General features: G+C 42.3%; 1 protein-coding gene across 1 annotated transcript in view; it reads left to right on the top strand.

Annotated features, from left to right (window-relative positions):
* The window catches only part of LOC111272123 (uncharacterized), a 33,648-nt gene that overhangs the window by 8,838 nt on the left and 5,678 nt on the right, over positions 1 to 19,132 (top strand). The window contains exons 4-6 of the mRNA XM_022853367.2: positions 1,898 to 2,152; positions 3,623 to 4,761; positions 11,208 to 11,419. Coding sequence (XP_022709102.1) covers positions 1,898 to 2,152; positions 3,623 to 4,761; positions 11,208 to 11,419 — 1,606 coding nt within the window. The remainder of the gene's footprint in view (positions 1 to 1,897; positions 2,153 to 3,622; positions 4,762 to 11,207; positions 11,420 to 19,132) is intronic.

Below are 19,132 nucleotides of genomic sequence, written 5' to 3' on the forward strand. Positions count from 1 at the left end.
CTCTCTCTCTCTGTCTGTCTGTCTGTCTGTCTGCCTGCCTGCCTGCCTGCCTGTCTGCCTGTCTGTCTGTCTGTGTGTCTGTGTGTCTGTCTGTTTGTCTGTCTGCCTGCCTGCCTGTCTGTCTGTCTGTCTGTCTGTCTGCCTGCCTGCCTGCCTGCCTGTCTGTCTGTCTGTCTGTCTGTCTGTCTGTCTTCCTGTCTGTCTCCCTCTATGGTATTAGCACTGCGCTAGAAAGAAACAAACAAAGTGCCGAAGAAGAAACAAAGAAAGAAACAAACCGAAAGTTTCTGCTTAGAATTAGACCGCCAACTTGGGTAAAAATGAATTTGGCGCGCTATTGTGCTACCTGTGTGCTGTGTGTGAAGATATCCCCTTTGTAAACTCACAGTCATATCACAGGGATAAATATAATTTAGGCATAACATAAAAGCGACACGACTTTACAAATTAGGTGGAATCACATTATTACTATTCATAACATTTTCGCGCGGCCATTTTTAAGCGGGTCATTTTTTCAGCACAAAATTGATATTGCGTGATGTGATCTAGGTTCGAGGATGGACGAAAACACATATTGTTTCGTGCTGAAAATGGCCAGCCGCCTCCAAGCGACGCCTAGCTACATCGACACACATACACCTCTCGAACGTTATAGGTACCTTCTAGTAGATGCTTTTCACAGTTTTGTCCCCCTCCCCGGTTGGTCGTAGGGATTACCAACCCTATGACACAGATAGGTATCTATCTCACACCACTGGAATGAATAACTGAAAATGTACAACTCTTAAGGTATATGACTAGCCGAAACGGATAGGAGTGTACTATGTCGAAATGGTAGCATCCGGCAATCGAACGCATCCACCCAAACCAAGCCTTTACAGGGTTGATTGTAGCACCTTTTGTTTTACTAAGATCCTTGGCCTTTATAAAAGCTTTAAAATAAAGGCCTTAATAACAAGCAGGTATTTGAATGATGATCCTTGTTAGGGGACGCACCCCCCATCCCTGTGTGGCACCGAAAGTTTTGCTTACTTTAAACTACACAGCTGTTACATTGCACAATTTATACCACAATAGTGCACGACTCAGCGATTCACAAGTTTACATGTTTCGGACCATGAAGTAAATTTTCTACATATCACTCATGAGGTCATTGGAGCATCCTAGGTGTTTCGCTGCGAGTTTGGTAGGACAGTAAAGCTAAGGACGCCGATAACTTGCATGACTTGTTTAAAGCGACCATCATCACGTATTTCTATACGGTATTTTGTAAAGTCGTGAATACATACTGTTGCTTTTAGAATTGCTGCTCATATTCACATGCTTGAAATAAATTCACTTACGTCACTGACAACCTACCATGTGAAAGTATAACATAAAACGCAAGTTTATGGTAGGCACAATATCTCTCAGAACACGACTAGCCCATCATTTATTTGTACAGACCCACCATATACGCTATTATTAACCTGACGATCAGTATGCTTTTGTTTAGCTTGCGACAGTGATTCGGTTAACGAAGCTTGTTCAGGCGGGCCTTGTAAAGCTACCTGACCGTGACTTACTGGTCCGCAGATTGATCTAATCAAAAGTGCCCTTTTGCGTACTGTCTATTTGTTGTATATACTCTACCCAATCGGTTATCGACCCGGATCATCTCCGGATCGTCCTGATCCTGCTGTCATCCAACTATGCCTGCTGCAACGCTATTATCGTCGTGTTCATCAATCGTCACATATCTAACCTCCGTCACATCCATTTTACACGACCGGGTGCGACCACGGCGGCCTATTCTACTGATAAAACCAACGTCCTTCATCTATATAATAAAAAAATGCTTTTATTTACTTAATCGACCGGTTCAATCCTCGAATGGCGACTTGGTGCTATCAAGCAGTTCTGACAAATCCATCGATACCACCTCCGCCCAATCCAGATGGTACGAATGGACAGGACGACAACGGGGATGACGATCCCCCAGAAGGATCCGACGAGGAACCCCCTGATCCGGAAGATGATGGCGATGATTCGGACGATCAAAAAAAAAATAATAATAACGGGTCGAACGAGGCCGACGGTGACGACGCCGACGATGATGGAGGTGGGGGTCGACATGGGGGAGACCGCTCCCACATCGGGGGAAAGTCGAATTGTGAGTATCGTTCTTATTATGAATAAAAATTACGAATGGAAGCTATCGCACTCGTACGTATACCGTAATGATAGGTATTAATATACAAATACTGCGTGAAATTTTTCTCTCAGATTCAAGTTCCTAAATAGACTAATATTGTATAGACTTGTTATTATGAAATTACACTCAGGATTATTGTCAGCTGTTCAAGTCCAAGGTCAAGAGGTTAGATTTCTATTGTGGTACTTGATGAATTAAACTACCTTTGTGCAGCCAATGACGTTATACAAGTCTGAAACTTATAGAACCATATAACTTGCTTTCACCAGTGTTAGAAGCTTGTGGCTTGCGAAATGTTCCTTACTATTCAATGGGATAGAAACAGACAATGTAGAGACCAATCGTAAAGATGAACTAAGAGTACGATGTTGACAAATAAAGCTTAGTGTATCTGTCACCCATGTAGATCCTCAACGGAATACCTAGTGCGAAACCTTGTTTCTGCCTTTCGAATAATCATACTGTGGCAAGCAGCCGTTATGCATAGCGATCCACTTGCGTTTAGAGTCATATTCGTTCTGCTCTATTGAGGGACATTGATTGTGGTCTGATTCCGCATCCGGCCGGATCGGTTTTTCAAAAAATCAAATCCGCTAAACATTTCTCTGTCTCAGTTCCAACGATACTTCAGTTTTATCAAACAAACGTTCCTAACGTTTTCACTCGTGGGTGGTGTTGAAAACTTGCTATAACGTAATGTAGTCTCCGAAATTATTTACTGACTGAGACGACGAGGTAATTGAAAAATGGCTGTTCGAGGAAAAAGAAAGATGATGGAAAAGTAGGCGAACACTACTGCCGTCGGTGAATATGTTATCAGATACTGAAAAGTAAGTTCTGTCTTACTGGGTACCGAGGGTAGCTACTCAATAGTGAAGTCGAAAAAACCTTAGGTAGTTTGCACTATTGATCTTGTTATCCAGCGAAGTGATCTGAAAGATTGGTGAGCTTATTTTTTATTCAACTCGAACCACGAACGTCTCGCTTCTGGCAGGGCAGTTGTCAGTTTCGCATAAATAAGTACATAAGAAGATATATTCAGCTGCGTCACCTCTGTAGCGTTCTTCCACCTTCTTAGCAGCAGCCGAGGATTGTCAGCGGATGAATCAAAAACAGCACCGAAAGACAGAAAAAAAAAAAACAAAATATGGAGCCCGAAGTCAACCGAGCATCGCTGCACTGAACCGCTTGCAAGAAAAACGTGCAGCGGCTTTCTCTAGCTTTCTTTTTGTTCGAAAAATTACTATGAGATAGCGCATAGTCAAACATATTATTTCTGACTGTGTTAGGTAAGCAAAGGTAGCATGATGGGGGCATGAATGGCTGTTCTTGTCACTGTTATTACTATTATCAACATAAAGATTTACGAAAAATATACTCATCATTCGTACATCTATCGTGTTGCTTGTGTTGTTGTTCCTGCGGCAGCGCGAGGGTCGCATTTGCACAACCCACCGTTCGGCATCGGCGGAGGGATTACCACGTTCCGACCGCGTCACGGCTTCAATAGCCATAATGATAATGGCCACGACCATCAGGAACATGGGGGCGGTCAAAACAACCCTTGGCGACCGCGCACAACCAAGCCGAGTCCAATCGACGAGATCCGCAAGATTAACAATGAGGACGGATGGAAAGCTCCGGGCCGGCCATATCCTCCGGTGAGGCCCTATCCGCCACATAGTGGACGAGAGTTCCACGAGACAACTAGCTCGTCGACGAGCACAACCCGGACGCCTTATACGACCGCTGGTTATAACGGCCTGCGCAATCAGAGCGCCCCCAACACATCAACTATGCGCGAACTTTGGTGTCATGTGTACGCAAACGCAGGTCTGCGTGACGATCAGCTGCGAACGCTGTCCGAACACTGTAGCTATCTGCTGGTCGATGGCGAAGTTCACCTGCAGGGCACTGGTCTCATGCCGAAAGTGATGTCTGACGCACAGATCCTTAACCGCATTCGTGGGGCAATGCCCTCATCGGTCAAGATTCTCCTTGCGACGAAGGACTTCGACTCAGGCTTCGACAAACTGCTCGAGGTGGATGACGCGGAGCCGGGGGTCGGCATCGGCGCTGGTGTCGCTGTGAGTGCAGGCATCGACGATGACGCTTTGCGGTCACGGGCCGGCGTCTCTGGGGGTAGCCTATCGCCGGGAGGCGGTTTGGCCTCGGGGGCAATTTCACCAAAGCGCGTACAAGCGTTTGATGCAGTGATTGGGCTACTCAAGCGCTACCAGGTGCAAGGATTGGCGCTGCGAGAACTTGAAAATGCCAAACATTACAATCTCAATCAAGCCGACAAGGGCGAACGGGCTCAGCTTCGTGCGAGGTGGGCCGCCCTTTACGTACAGCTAGCCGAGTATCTGGCCGAGAAAGGCTTTGAACATGCATTCCTCGTAAAACCTTCACTCGAACGTTACCGTGAATATTCTCTACGAAACATTGTCAACGAAGGCCTAGGTCCTGTATTGCTGACGAGTGGAGCTTTGCGGGCTGCTACAAGCACGTTGTGCGTCTCGCCCTTTAAGTGGATGCGGGATAAGAGGGTGATCACACAAACGAAGGTGAGTCGACCATCTTTCAATTTTGGCTTTTTTTTAAGGTTTTTGAAGATTTTTTTTATTTAAAAACTGTTTCCGCAGCGAATAGCGTGCTGCAGCCTAAAATGTAGGGATATATAAAGAACCATAATAACAAGATCTATATATGATTACAGTGCGCCATATGATATCTCGCTAAAGTATAAATTCTAGCGAGGCAAAATGCATTGAGATCGTGCTTTAGTCTGTACGTCATATCTGTACATTGTTCCTGTCACCGTGCGTTGGGGTTAGTTCGTCGTCTCTCTGAGTTCATTAAGATTCTTCAATCAACGGGTTTGCTCAAAATTTACGTTCCTTGTTAATGTCCTAGCTGCGAGCATTCTTCAAACAACCTCTTAGAACGGTCTAGTACCACTCGTGTCGACTTTGTGCACGCGCTTCCCGAGAGCAATTCGACAATCCGATAGCTGTTCTGCTTGCCAATTTTACTTTGTCTTGAGCTGCTGTGGAAAGTATTATGGAATGATGATTTTCTTAAGGCTCTCTCGCCCGTCATCGAGCCTTCGACAGCGTTCAACACTCTCAGTATTCATTCCTTTAGTACAGACTATGGTGCATGCTCACTGATGATCTATTTTTATATAGAAGAAAGGGAACACAGCCAAGGGTCACTTCATTCAATGTGTTTGCTATGAAAATAAAGTATGCTATTGGATGCTTTGAGATATTGTCTGTGATTAGCATACTGGCAGGCGCCACGTAGAGCGCCACGAATTAGTCGAGAAAACCTACCAATTTATCGATAGCTTGATGGGTAAATTACATGCTAGTCTTAAACACGCTGTGGTCTAGGTTTGAATTTGGGCGTAGACACATTTTGTTTTGAGCCGGGAGTCAGCAATACCGGGTGTGAGATTCGAAACATCGAGTATATGTTGCTTAGTCTCATCGTATCAAAAAATACTTCGAGTTACTAAAGCAAGCATGGTACTTTGCCTGGCCTTTTACGCAGTTAGGTTCAATGGGTCATGTACGACGTATGAATCTACCACCCGCGTAGCAGAGAGACGTTTATTGTGTGAATTAGCGTGTTTAAGAAGATACTGAAAAAGCATGTTGAAGCGTTTAAGGACATCCGATCTCAGTTGTAACTAGGTAATTTTCTCATGTTCCCTTACCCAAAATACCAGCATCACTTACAAACTAGTCGACAACTTTTCCTGGTGATTCGGACTTACTATTAGACCTACTTTGCTAGGCCGTCCGTACAATTGTAGATTACAGAGAATCAATACATAGCTGGTCACTTCATTCTGAAACGAATTCCTTTACAATACTAGCGAAGTGTCCCCGTTCCAATGGCGTATTTTATCGGTAACTTATGTCTGGCCGACGGTAATCGTTGCTTATTTCCCTATGGTAAAACGATGAATACCGTCTGTTGTATGCAAATGTTTTGAGCTTTTCTAAAGGTAATAACAGTTAATGTGATGTCCTACAATCATGTACCCCCATTCGACAGTCCTTGCCGGCTAGCATTTTCGGTATATTGGCGCCGCTAACTGATTACTGAATTTTTAAATAGATCGATCACGTTGATTAACTTTACGTAAACATATTGGCTCTTCAAAGTATATCTAGCCATTTATTGACAGTAAACAATGAAAATTAATCAATGAATTAGAACAGTTCTGCTAATAGATTGCCGTACCTTGTGAAGTTCGTTCCATCTTATAAATTAGAACCTAATCCAATTCATAAATAAAATAGTTATTCGTAGATCATATATATACCGCGAAGAAGTTCGATATACATCGTGTGCATCAAGTGTGGCGGGTTTTGCTCATTGTTTCGCTGCACAGCGAGACGTAGCCTTCTGAAATTAAAGGTAGCAGAAGTTGTTCAGCTGTGACGCAGCTTTTAAGCCACTTACGGCCTGTGCGCTGGAGGTGGGGACGTCGAACGAGATCTAGATGCTGTGATAAAAAAAATTATGCGACGCTTCAATGTCCGATGACCTGCCATAGATCTCTCTGTCTGGAGACAGTGCAGACGGGAAAGTTGCACCGTGGACGAACGTGTAAATGGCCATATCAATACTCCTGATGTTTTGGGTAAGGTTTGGTAAACGGTTTAGCTTCGCAAATTTTTGGTAAGGCATATGTGAAAGGGAGGCTTGCCAAGAACGCTGCAAAAAAACTAAGCAAGCAGCCAAACCGAGAGGTAAAATTGAGTGTCAGAAAACAGCCGACCTAACGAAAGTCGAAAAGAGGATAGGGTGTAACTCTATCAACTTTTTCTACATTCATAAAGAACTGAGAGATTAGAGAAAGACAACTCTTGGCTGTGAGTAACGATACTACGTACTTGCCCGTCGCAAAGAAGCGTACTATCTACAAGTTACAAATTCCCTAGGGAAATTGGGCGACAATTTTTTTTAGAAGCCCACTAGACGAGTAGGTAGCCACCTATTGAAAATAAGGTTTTTACATGCATTAACTTGAAATTAACGAAGGTTACGCTATGCAAGCGTGCCGCGAAACGCGTATTGAAAGAACATGTAAAAAATTATTGAAACTAAAAAATAGTTTTTCGTAAAACACCACAGAAATAGAGAGCAACTTCGAACCGCATTTCCCATAAGTAGAACTGATACGAAGCTAATATTCAAAACACAAAAATGTGCTATCGAAGTCCGTAAAGTGAAGCATAGGTCCTCGAATTGTAAAGAACTACAAAAGAGAATGTTGAAAGTCTATTAAGAGGCAAGCTACTTATCCTTCAGACAAAATGTTTGCCTTCCACAACATATCCTACTGAGAATAGAAAAAATAAAAAAACTTTTATCTAGTGGCTCCAGGCGTACTTATACGGTATAACTTCTTTAAGACGATCTTTCTTTACCAACAGAACGAAACGTGTTGAAAATCCATATTGAAAATGGATGGAAGATGAAAGTGAACGCGAATTCATACGTTTATGGAACAACTAAAAAAATGACATAACTTCAGTATCCCTTAGGCTTTCTATGCAAAACAGCTAAGCGTCTTCTTTGACCATCCACCAGCGTACGGGAATGAAAAAGGCCACAATTCACCTTTCTCTGTCCTGTTCCTTTGGAATCGCTACTATTGCCTCTCTATGCCAGCGGTAGGAAACCTGCCTGGTTGTGCCCCTGTTTGAAGTTGCAAAGTCACTGTGAGATACCTATACCATCTAACGAGAGGAGCTACATTCGACCAACGTTGTATCAGTGAGTTCCGAACAGACAACCCATAAACAAACATATGCACAGAGAAGCTCGGGAGAGTTTCAGGGCTTCGGTGAAGAAGAAGGAATATAGTCGCAAAAGAGTTAAGGGCTTCGTCCTGAAAACTACTCGTCGTTGCAGTTGGGTTACCCTGGACGGCTCGGACGTGTTCGTCCCGCAGATGACGATGTACGCAACCTTAAACAGGCAAAATGTGGTACAACTTCTATGAACAGTTTGGTTCAATGCCGCGAATTCCGTCGACGATACAGTGGGTTACGTACGTGTTCACCAAGTTTACATGGCAGTTGGAGGTCTCGCCCGCCCAAAGGATGCTGTCTAAATAGCCTAAAGGGAGGACTCGCATTCAGTCTGCAAGCCAGCGCGTGGCGGGGATTACGAAAACCCCGCTGGTAACTGCTGTGCTTGTCGAAAGGCCACTTTGAAGAAAGACGTATAGGGAAAAAAATCATAGTTTGCCCTTATCTCTACGTTCGCACTCTTAAATACTGTAAATTTAGTAAAAGCTAAAAGTTTAATTGGGCTGTCGATGGCCGCACGGTCGACCTGGGCTTTGCGGTGCGCTCAGCTTCAGACCGAACTGGTTCATTCGTCGCATAAAAGATCTCCAGGAATTTCAACCAGAGCACTTGCTACAAACTCGATAATGACACAAGCCACTGCAGATTCAACAATCGAATTGATAGCAAGCGAAAAGTACATCGTTGAGTCTGTTTGTCGGTCTTAGGGTCTGTGGGTCGGTTTGTTGATTCTAAGGCTGACAATATACAGTCCCAATCTTGTTCCACTGCTCAAACAGCAAAATTGCGGCGTCAGCAGCACCGCTTTCGTCCTTTATACTGCCACAGTAGGTTCGACTGAACACAAGAGTACCTGGACCTTTTTTGCGTAGTTGACCCTTCTGTGGATGTCTATGCAGTTATTCTTGGCTTGAAGCTCAACTGGGTTATGCAACGGATAAAACTGACCTGAGGGGCACGCTCGCTACCAATTTTTTTTTCAGTTTACTTGTGGTACACATTCCGTAATAGCGTCTGCTGCTAAAAGCAATGATTGAACGATCACACACTGGAAGTGAATGGTTAGAACTGGAGTCAAGCGCTGCATGACCTTGCTACTTCTTAAAGCTCTATAAGAGTACCGCTGCCAAGGGCTAACGATGGAACGATGGAGAGTGATAGAATTTTTACAAAACGTCACTCAATCGTTTCAAATGAGTTTTTCAGAATACAGAATGTTTTTTTTTGAGTATGTAGTAATTTCTAGTGCATTTAAAAAAATATTTATTAACCTCGCTATGTCAACTTACAATACGATGAATATAGTCCGGGTTTGCCGCTTTATACTTTTGACACCGCGGTGTTGCGCACATCCGAGTTTTATGTGGATAAGTGAGTAACGACTGCAGCAGACGTATTTGTAACTTACAACTTCTACTATAATTCGCGTCCAATCGACAGTCTGTACAATGATTTTGTACCAGAATGTTTCTATACGTATATATATATATATATATGTATATATATGGTGTATCTGAATTCTGCTAATTTTGTTTGCCGCTTTGAACACGCGTCCATCCACTATTCTTGGGACTAGAAGAAAACCAGCTCTTTTTAGAAGAAAAAACGGGATCATCATGGCGGAGAACAGTGCGCTGTTTCTATAATTTAAACGAACGCGCTCGACAAACAATCTCTACCAAGTATATATTCTTTATTTTTTGCTCGAAATCGGTCTTCATTATTACTGGTTTTCATGCGGCCCCTGAAGGATCCGAGGAAGATCTGCATGAGGCAAATCGGAAGATCCTCGATAGCGCTTACATTTTAAATACTTAGTAATTCATCAAAATGGTGCAAAAGAACATTTTTAATAAACCGTTTCGAAAAAAAGATACATTCAGTGTCAAATGGGCCGTTCTAACAGTTAACTTTTTTGTGCCCTTCTGTACGTTTTGATCTTTTCGGCGCTATGTTACTTTTAGGGAGTTTTAACTTACCATCATCCTAAAATTTAATTCCACTCGATATTTTTTTTGTCTGTAGCGTATTTGAGCGAAGTTAGTTGCAAATTAGAGGAAGAATAAAGTCAACCCAATAAAGGAGACTTTGTCTAAATATGATTAGTGAGTAGTTACACCCCAAGCTGAAGCTGTTATTTTGGTTAATTGAATGTTAGTACATGACACTTCTAGCCCATGCAAGTAATTGTGCTGAAATATCTGTTTTTATTTCGATGCAATCTAGAAAACAGCTCATAAGAAAAATCCATATTTAGACAGAGTGCCGTGGATTTATATTCTATTCTAACTAAAGTTGTATGTGGAAGATAACGGCTCGTTAGTTGAATAGAGATAACAATCGATCATTCTTCCAGGCCGTAGTAATTCACAACGCATGATCTTCTTCCAGTCTCACTGAATGCACAATACCATCTTCTTTGGCATCACTCTGATCTTTGCCAGAGTCTGCATGGCGCATTTTTCTTTGTTTTTTGTTTGCATATTATTGTCGTAAATGATAAATTTCTTTATTTGTCGTGATATATATATATATATATATATATATATATATATATATATATATATATATATATATTACTAACTTTCTATTCTGCTATAGATATTGATTAAATAAAAAATGTAGGCCTTACTGGCGTCTTTAGGTTATCTAACTCAAAATGTGCTCATTTCAAGACACAAGAATAAAAACTTCACTTTAGGTCGGTATTGACTGTGGCAGATATTTGCAGGTTATGCCACAAAACAAACAAGATAAAGTAGGCCTTGCGTTCTTCCATATTATGTAGGCACGTTGGATGCATATTTTTAACAATTTTTTAATGAGATGTTATAGTGTTCCTACATAAGGTGCCTAATAAGAGTGAAAACAAACGAAATTAGATTTGTTTGGCTCCCCAGTCGTCCTCATACGATCTAGTCGGATTTTCATGACCGCTATGCGTTATTGTCGACGCTTTTTGCAAGCCGCACCCCCGCCCCCACACCCTGACAAAAGAGCGTAACTGGTAATACACTTCGTTTCATCTCGTTGGTATCGCTTTTGTTTTAGCGATTAACGCCTCTTGGTTATTGGCATTAGGAGTGTATTCTCAAATAGGCAATAGAGGAACAATCATTTGAATGTGTTAATAATTCTATATCCATATGCTTCGTCCTTTTTTTATCCTTACGCAGGTGCTCAAAGAAGCCAAAGACTATTTCGGCAAAACGTGGAAACGAAATCTCGTTTTTGCAGTTGCGCCTTTCGTCACGAACTGTCACGTCTACAATAAAACAGCCGTTTACAACTGTACACGAAGCTACTACAGCGAATTCTGCAAGCATGCCTCGCGTGGCATGCTTATCGAAGGCACAATGCGATATGGAGCTGAGAGCGATTGTTTCAGGTATATAGAGCAGGTGTAACTAGAGTATATGTGTTGTAGCTTAGAAATAGTAGATTGATCAATTGGCATTGTCCTATAGTCAGATATTTCACTAAAGACATTTTTCTATTTATGCTGTAAAGCGTTCTTCAAACGCCCGCGTCGACGTCACCACCGGATAATGCTTCACATGTTCCAGCTAGTGCATTGATTTAAATTATGTCGAAGGCTTGCTCTAGATGTAAAAATGGCCGGTAGGAAACCGGTCTACGAAACTAGGCTCTAGTTTCCTGTTTGCTTTAAATAGAATATCATTTGTGTCCCAACTGAAACGTCGAGTTTCGCGCCCCGTTCGAATGCTCGACGACAACAGCAAACCTAGCAAAAATAAAGAACGAGCTTTCTGACACGCATAGCTAAAATTACTCTATACCTTGCTCATTGTTGTTGTATTTATTACCAAAAACAAATCTGTGATTCTTACATTGACTATCATTTACATTACGTCACCAGCATTCAAAGGATGTACACGAAGATATAAATGTCCTTCGCTTACTAGGAGAGGACCTTGTGGAAGACTTCTATCGTCCTAACTGTAGTGATAGTGCGCGTTACTAGTCCGCTACCCATTCGCCGCGCGGCTATAAAATACATGTAGAAATCGTGGCTCATTGGTTTTCTATCCCGTTCTTTGCTGCTGCTGCTGCCTTTTTTTTTTCTTTATTTCGTTATCGTTCCTTTGTTGATTCTGTCGCACTCACATTGCCAATTGTCCACACCGTGACAACGGTAGCAACAGGCAGCAGCTTCGGGAAGTTCTTCTCGTAATATCGGCGCACGCAGCGGTATTATTAGTATCCCGAAATCTCATTGGTGACAAGGATCTATTTATGAATATTTAAGCCAGTGGCAGTTATGCACCTGGTGATGCCTTTGACGCCGCTAACTACTTCATGATTACTGGTGTTCTGTCGTCCGCTATTCTAACGCCACCGCAATCAGCTTGGCTGGAGTTTTGTCCCCGCTGCACTAAACTTACGAGACCCTTCACTGTTTGTGTACTATCCAGTCAACTATGTCCTACGCCATACTATTTCATGAGCGTTATTAACTTGGCTTCGTAATTGCGTTTTCCTACGGACTTTCTCTTCGTTCGATCAATCACGCGGAAACTGTGGAGTGACTCGAACCGAACGGTGCTGGGCTGTAGTGTGACGCTGATAATCTACGAGTAGTCAGCAGATTAGAAACGCTGAAGCTGTGTAGGCTGAGCTTCTCATTGGGTTAAGCGGCGTCACGGAGTCCATTCACTACCAAGTCTTTAAGCAGTAAGTCTCGACGGCTCGTAAGCAGTAGTTCAAGCGCTGGGCCTTTACCATCAAGTAGACTGATCTAACCACTGCTGAGAGGTAAGGGGCGAGCTGACTGGACGAAAATGGAGGGCTTGATTTGACTCGCAGTTCTGTAGGGACTAATCAGCAGGACCTGTAGTAGCTAACGGCTGCAACGACGGAGACAGGCTTCAAGCGGAATTTACCGCCGCTGTTTCCTTGTTCCTCATTGCCAATTTTCGCAGGTAATTGCGTTGCCCAAAGCCTTCGTCTTTTGACCCTGTCCCCACCCAATACCGAAGTACTCTGGCTAGGATGAAAACCATGCAAAAATCGAACATTTCCTCCCGAGAACCTCTGCCGCCAGTCATGCTGCTTATCACCTATGCCAGGACAATTTACCCCGACTCGTCCTACAGGCTAACATACACACTTTCGGCTTTTAAACGAACACATACGAATACGCGTATTCAGAAGCAGCGAAATTTGCTAAACATTAATTCATTTTTCTATAAAGAGGAGAGGAGTCGGTACTTGCTGATTGCGGAGGTAGCGCTGATGGAGGAATCCATACATGGGTGACGCTGCATAAAAGAGTAGTTGACTCTATTAATTTTCTTTCGGGGGAAGCATCAACGACAACAGACATAACTGTGATTGTCGAAGGTTCTATTCAACAATCGACAATGCAGTTTTGTCTTTTCGTCGAATTGTTGCTGGTGGCCTTCTTTCCACGGTTTCGTCTTTTGACGTAAAGAACGACCTGACAAAACGATCAGCGCAATCGGCTTTTGTTCAGCGTAGCTCAGCATTAGGCCCCTGCGTCACTGCTGCTAATAAACCAACTTGTCAAAGACCTATACACATACTATTAACCTTGCACATAATAATGATGCTACTATTGGCAGTTACATAAAAGGACCAGCTTTGGCGGAGAGCACGGTTGTGGCTTTACTCTCTCGTTTCTCTTTCCACTCAAACCTGTCGAATGTGCCACCCTGCAAGATTTATTCATGCAAAAAAGAAGCATGGAGTACGAAAATACGCACACAAGAATGATGCTATACGTACATATGTACATAAAACACGAAACATCATTTTCGTGTACAGGGTTTTGACGCAGGGTGGCAACGTTTCCACAAGGCTGGTTTGAACGTGGCTACCGTTTTTTTCTGCTAAGAGGCAGCAGCAAACACAAAATGTCGATGTCACATTGGCAGAAACGCCTATAACAACAATAACAACCGTTGCATTCACAAACGGAGCAGACACAACCACATTTGAAGGGAAGGAGCGCACCGCCGTCGGAAAAACGTGACAACAGCAAAATCAAAAGCAAAGAACAACCGATCGACATCTTACCACTGCAAACGCACAGTTTCCGGACGGTGCCCCTCTGAAGCAGGCCTGCGAAAAGATTTCGTAGGAAGTTTTACTAGAGAGAAGAACCCGTTTAGCGTTTGGCGGTACGGCCACAGAACATCGGAAGCATAACGGATGTAACTGGCGAAACAACAAATTTCAAATGTACTCAGAAACACATTTTTCGAGGCACTTGCGCGTTAGTAGTTCAACGAATAGCAAACTAACGAAAAACATTGGGTCTATGAGCGGACTTACAAGATCTGCCTACCATCGGTATGGCACGCCCATGCCACAATCCTTGTGACGAAAACAGATCTGGTCATAAAAACCTGATCTACATAGAAACTGTCGGAACATATTGTCAAGTAAGGTAGCTTGCGGAGTGCAGCCAAAGCAACAAGAAAATTGGCCTTATCTACGTGCATCTTGACTGGCCTTTATTGAGTCCATTTGAGCGTGCGAGTAAGATCGAGAAAAGCAGGAGCGAATCGCTATATTGGTGCCTGGCTCAAGGAGGCACAACGTCGTCTTATGCTACCAAGTAAATGTTTTGAATTTGATGCATAGTGCTGTCGTAAGGTGTTTCTTCAATAGTCCAATGCTGCTATTGTTATAGTTACTGAAGGCTTCTGTCAATCGTAAATATTCCACTCACTAAGGATCGGTCCGAGCAGCTTTGCAGCAATAGTCAGGCCATCAGGCCAAGGTTACGAGCGAGCTTCCTAGGCCACTAAAATTGTGAGTCAAGAACGACGCCATCGGCAATCCTCTATCCTCCAAGGACATCCCCAACTTCACAATAGTAATCTTCGCCTGCTGGAAGTACAGGCTGACAGAACTTACGGAGGTCACCAAAGGAAGATCGAAGATTGCATTAAAGCATTGTGCGCAAAGGAATTCTTATTATGTATAGATCGGAAGCAACGGCCGGTGACTTCAAGATACATCGCCAGCTACCGCCCACCTCAATGTAACATATTCACACTAGGCGTTAAAAGAACATGGGGGATGAGAGCTTAGATACTCGGAACACAGTTTTTCCGAAAGCAGTCCACATTATTTCGTCGCATATAGTTGTAACCAGCGGCTACCACTGTTGTGTTGTTCTTGTTTCGCGCTACTACTAACAGCAATCAGTAAATGAAAAAGGCTACGTCGTTCGAGAAAGTTTCGTTACCTGACAATAGCAAAATGTACATTAGAAAAGCTTGCTTAATATCGAGCAACATAATATACTACCATTTTAAGTTGTATTTATTGAATTTATGAGCTCATTATCTAACGCCTCTGCTATCTATATGTCTGGTACGTTATCGAGAGATCACAACACCTTTCGAGTATATAGGACAAATACACACGCGTCGGCGCATACAATGATTTATCGTCGTTATGTGTGGTTATTTTGTCTTACTTCAGAAATGTTAGTTTAGGCACCATGAGCAGAAACTGATGAGTTAACACTGGAAAAAAGATCGAGCCCCAATAAAAACAGAGCAGATATAATCATGAATAGAGGCCACGCGATCTGAAATCGAATGCGTGCAGGGACGACGTAAAGGCTGCCACACCACTGGACAGTTCGTTTCGTCGATAGAAACAGCTTCTAAAAGGTTTCCTAGCTGAAACTTCTGAACAGTAAAAAAGGACGTAGGAGGCGAACCATTGTGGAAATGTTTCAGAGTCTAATAAATAGTACAAGCATCTTCTACATGGTTCTATCACCGCAAAGCATAGTTTCAGACGGCTAAATTTGGCAAAATAAAATATATCTACGCCAGGTTATGATTCGATACCGTCTCACTATGGGTCTTTAGAACTAGTAGTCAAATAGGTTACCGCTGCGTTACAAAGATAACATATTCAAGATTAAAACTGTCTTCAGGAACCTACACGAAGTCATCCACCGAATGTATCCTAATAAACATCTTATTGCCTTTTTTTTTTTCACTATAATCCATATTCATAAAAGCATGGATACCCCGTGCAGTTGCACCCCAATAGTTGATAATGCTTAAAATATTTGCGTATAGTATTACAGTTTGCCCCTTGTTTGACGAGTTGATAAATGCTAGCAAACGACTAATTCCATATCAAAACAATGTAGCCTTTTGTATTCCTAGAGGCGTTGATACATTTTCCCTTAAGTCTTCTCACGACATATCCACAATCCTATGGCATTCTTCCATAATTTCTTTGTACCATATAATCAAAATATTAAACGGCTGCTAATAGAACTGCTCAAGTTGAATGCTGTCAATAAAGGAATTCAAGCTAAAAATGCCAAACAGGAAATATAAACTGTAAACACATGGCAGGATTTACATCCTATTTTATTGCTATCTTGGAAATAAGATCACTTCATTAGGTGCACGTACCATTAAGATGCTGGAATTGCACATATGGATATCGCATGGATACGAAGCCGAGCGTGCGTACCTCATGGTTTCTGTTGGAGCTCTCAAAGAGATTCCAAAGCCGGAGATTATACGGCACTCTAAGCCAATGGCTCCCTATGGCTTCCAAGATATACTATAGTACAAGAAGCAGGTAGGCAACAATAGCCTCACAACGAGGTACAACAACAGAAACAAAGTAAGACTCTTAAATAGATGAACGACTCAAACGATCAAACTTTGCACTGAATAATAAACCCGTCTGTTATCGGTCTGCTCGTATGACGAGTCTAGCCGGAGCAGGGTTCATCTTCAAGCATCTACGCCATCAGCAAGATTAAAAGTTACCAGAAATAAGCTGAGCGTAATTTCTATATAAATAATATACAGAGATCGACAGTAGCACGCAAGGAACTTCAGTGCGTGGCCTAGCCTGGTGTACCGATGCGCATGCCTTTGAGTGCACTGCCATGCTAACCACGAATATTGGGTTATTGCTGATTAAATTGCGTGTGTAAATGGTTAGTGCGATGTATTGTTGCCATTTCGTTTCATAGGCGTGCTTGAGGAAAACCCAGATAAACCCAGCCAAGCCCATGATTACAAAATCTGAAAAAAAAATTTTAAAAAAGAATCGAAGTTCGCGTACTTCAATTAGAGGCGATGAGCGTGCTCACCCCCTGCCCTTAACGCTACATAGGACGATCCCTGGCGGATGATAATGTCAAACATAATACGTTTATCTAAAAAAAACAAGAGTCTTTGTTCAAAAATATGATTTTTCACAAGAATGCTGTGCTCACGTGGCCTCCATTTTCGAAAAATCCCAGAACAGATTAAGCCTAGTGGTCGGTACACATTGACTTCGTGAATGTAAAAATCTAGTTTGCTAAGTCTTGAAATGAGGCCATCATATTCCATCAGTTCGAGTTAAAACAACAGCTCGAATAGTTTCCAGAACCGATTCTTGATCCGCAGTCTACCCCTCTCAATTAGAGATCTACGAAAATGGACCACCATCGATATATCGTTTCTAAATGCTTAAGGCAGATCACTAGCAAAAGGGACTTAGAATCTTGATTTGTCTTCCGTTTTCTGAATTTCTGTCCGTTGTCTTCGTAATATACAGTAGTACACGAAGCATCTATACTTCCAGTTATTCTCTGACTTGGCAATATCTTGAGGTAATGGCCTTCAGCAGAACAGTCATCTACTCAACAAGTCATTAATGCATTGAATGCGTGTACCAGCATGTATTTTCAACATTTAGTGAGAATCATGAATTCTTTAATTAACGCTCCACGGTTTCCCCTTCCTTAGTCGTTCTAGCATTGCAATCTGAGCGTCTATTAACTCAGGTCTATGTGCTCCCTGCGAACCATACTACTCTTCCTATTGAGGGTGTATTTGTGCCAGCTTTTTTCCATGTTTGTGTGCATGCATGTGTCTGAGCCTGAGTAAATGTGCAACGGTACGTGCCATATCTGCTCTCTCTCTCTCGCGGAAGCTTTCGGTGTCTGTCAAAATCTGCACTTCGTTGTGAAGCACATCAAAAGTCCACTGAGGAGAGTCTATGATAAATTGATAGGTCTCGTTAAGAAACGTCCGCTCCATAATAAATACAACCACAATAAGAGCAATGCTCAGCATCACATACAGCAGTAAGATAGGAGACAATATTCCCTGCACATAAGATTCATTTAGATAACGTTGCGCCACATAGTTTGGAAGAAGACGTTATGCATTGCGGTCTTCTCAAACTGTCAAGAAACTTATTATTATTATTATCATCAAATAATTTACCGACATTTGTCTTAATCTGTATCTACTCTTCAAACAAAACGCGAAGCTAAATGCTCAAGCTGATCGTGACTCCCTCTGGCGGCGAATCGTTACGCTGCCTGGGCACTAAAAGCAGGGGCATTATTAGTATTCGAAGCAGCATAATTGACATTTGTGCCAAAAACACATCCCGGTTTCCTTTATTTGTTCCCCATTTTAATGGCAAATATGAAAAATGACTATTTTGTTATAGGCTTAGGGGTTAGGTAAATTCGATCATCGTTGGAATGGCCTGAACGGTGTTCTTGACGTTGTTTTATATAATGAACTAAGTTCTAATGGCAGCGAACACGGATTTCGTTTGCCGTCTGTTGTCTTCGACAGCAATTTATGCTGCAGACAAGCCACGATGATTTCTATAGTCGTATATGTAATACGTTGCAAGGACCGTGATTGTGAATGTATTGAATTGAACGGAGATGTAGCGAAACGCGACTGATTATGATTTTGCGTTTTTGTGTGACTCTGCAAAAGCCAACGTATCAATATACGAAGGGTAGCAGTGTTTTTTTTCCGATGAGCCCCATAAAGCATGAAGAAATTCTTCCCTATTGTTTCGACTGAATAGAAGGTGTCCAGTGGACGGTGCTGTGTCATACGGACTTGTATATAGTGACTAAGGGTATCGGTAAAACGAAATCAGTACTCTCAAGTACAAACGATAAGTAAACATAGATACAAGCAGATATCGTTCCCTATGTCATGAAACGTTTCCGATATAGTGATATTTGTTTCTAATATGAAGCACAGAAAATATGACATTTTGAATAATATAAATAATTTTACCAACGAGCAAATATGGG

Source organism: Varroa jacobsoni, unplaced genomic scaffold, assembly GCF_002532875.2.
Source record: "Varroa jacobsoni isolate VJ856 unplaced genomic scaffold, vjacob_1.0 contig01624, whole genome shotgun sequence".
NCBI classification, from domain to species: Eukaryota; Metazoa; Arthropoda; class Arachnida; order Mesostigmata; family Varroidae; genus Varroa; species Varroa jacobsoni.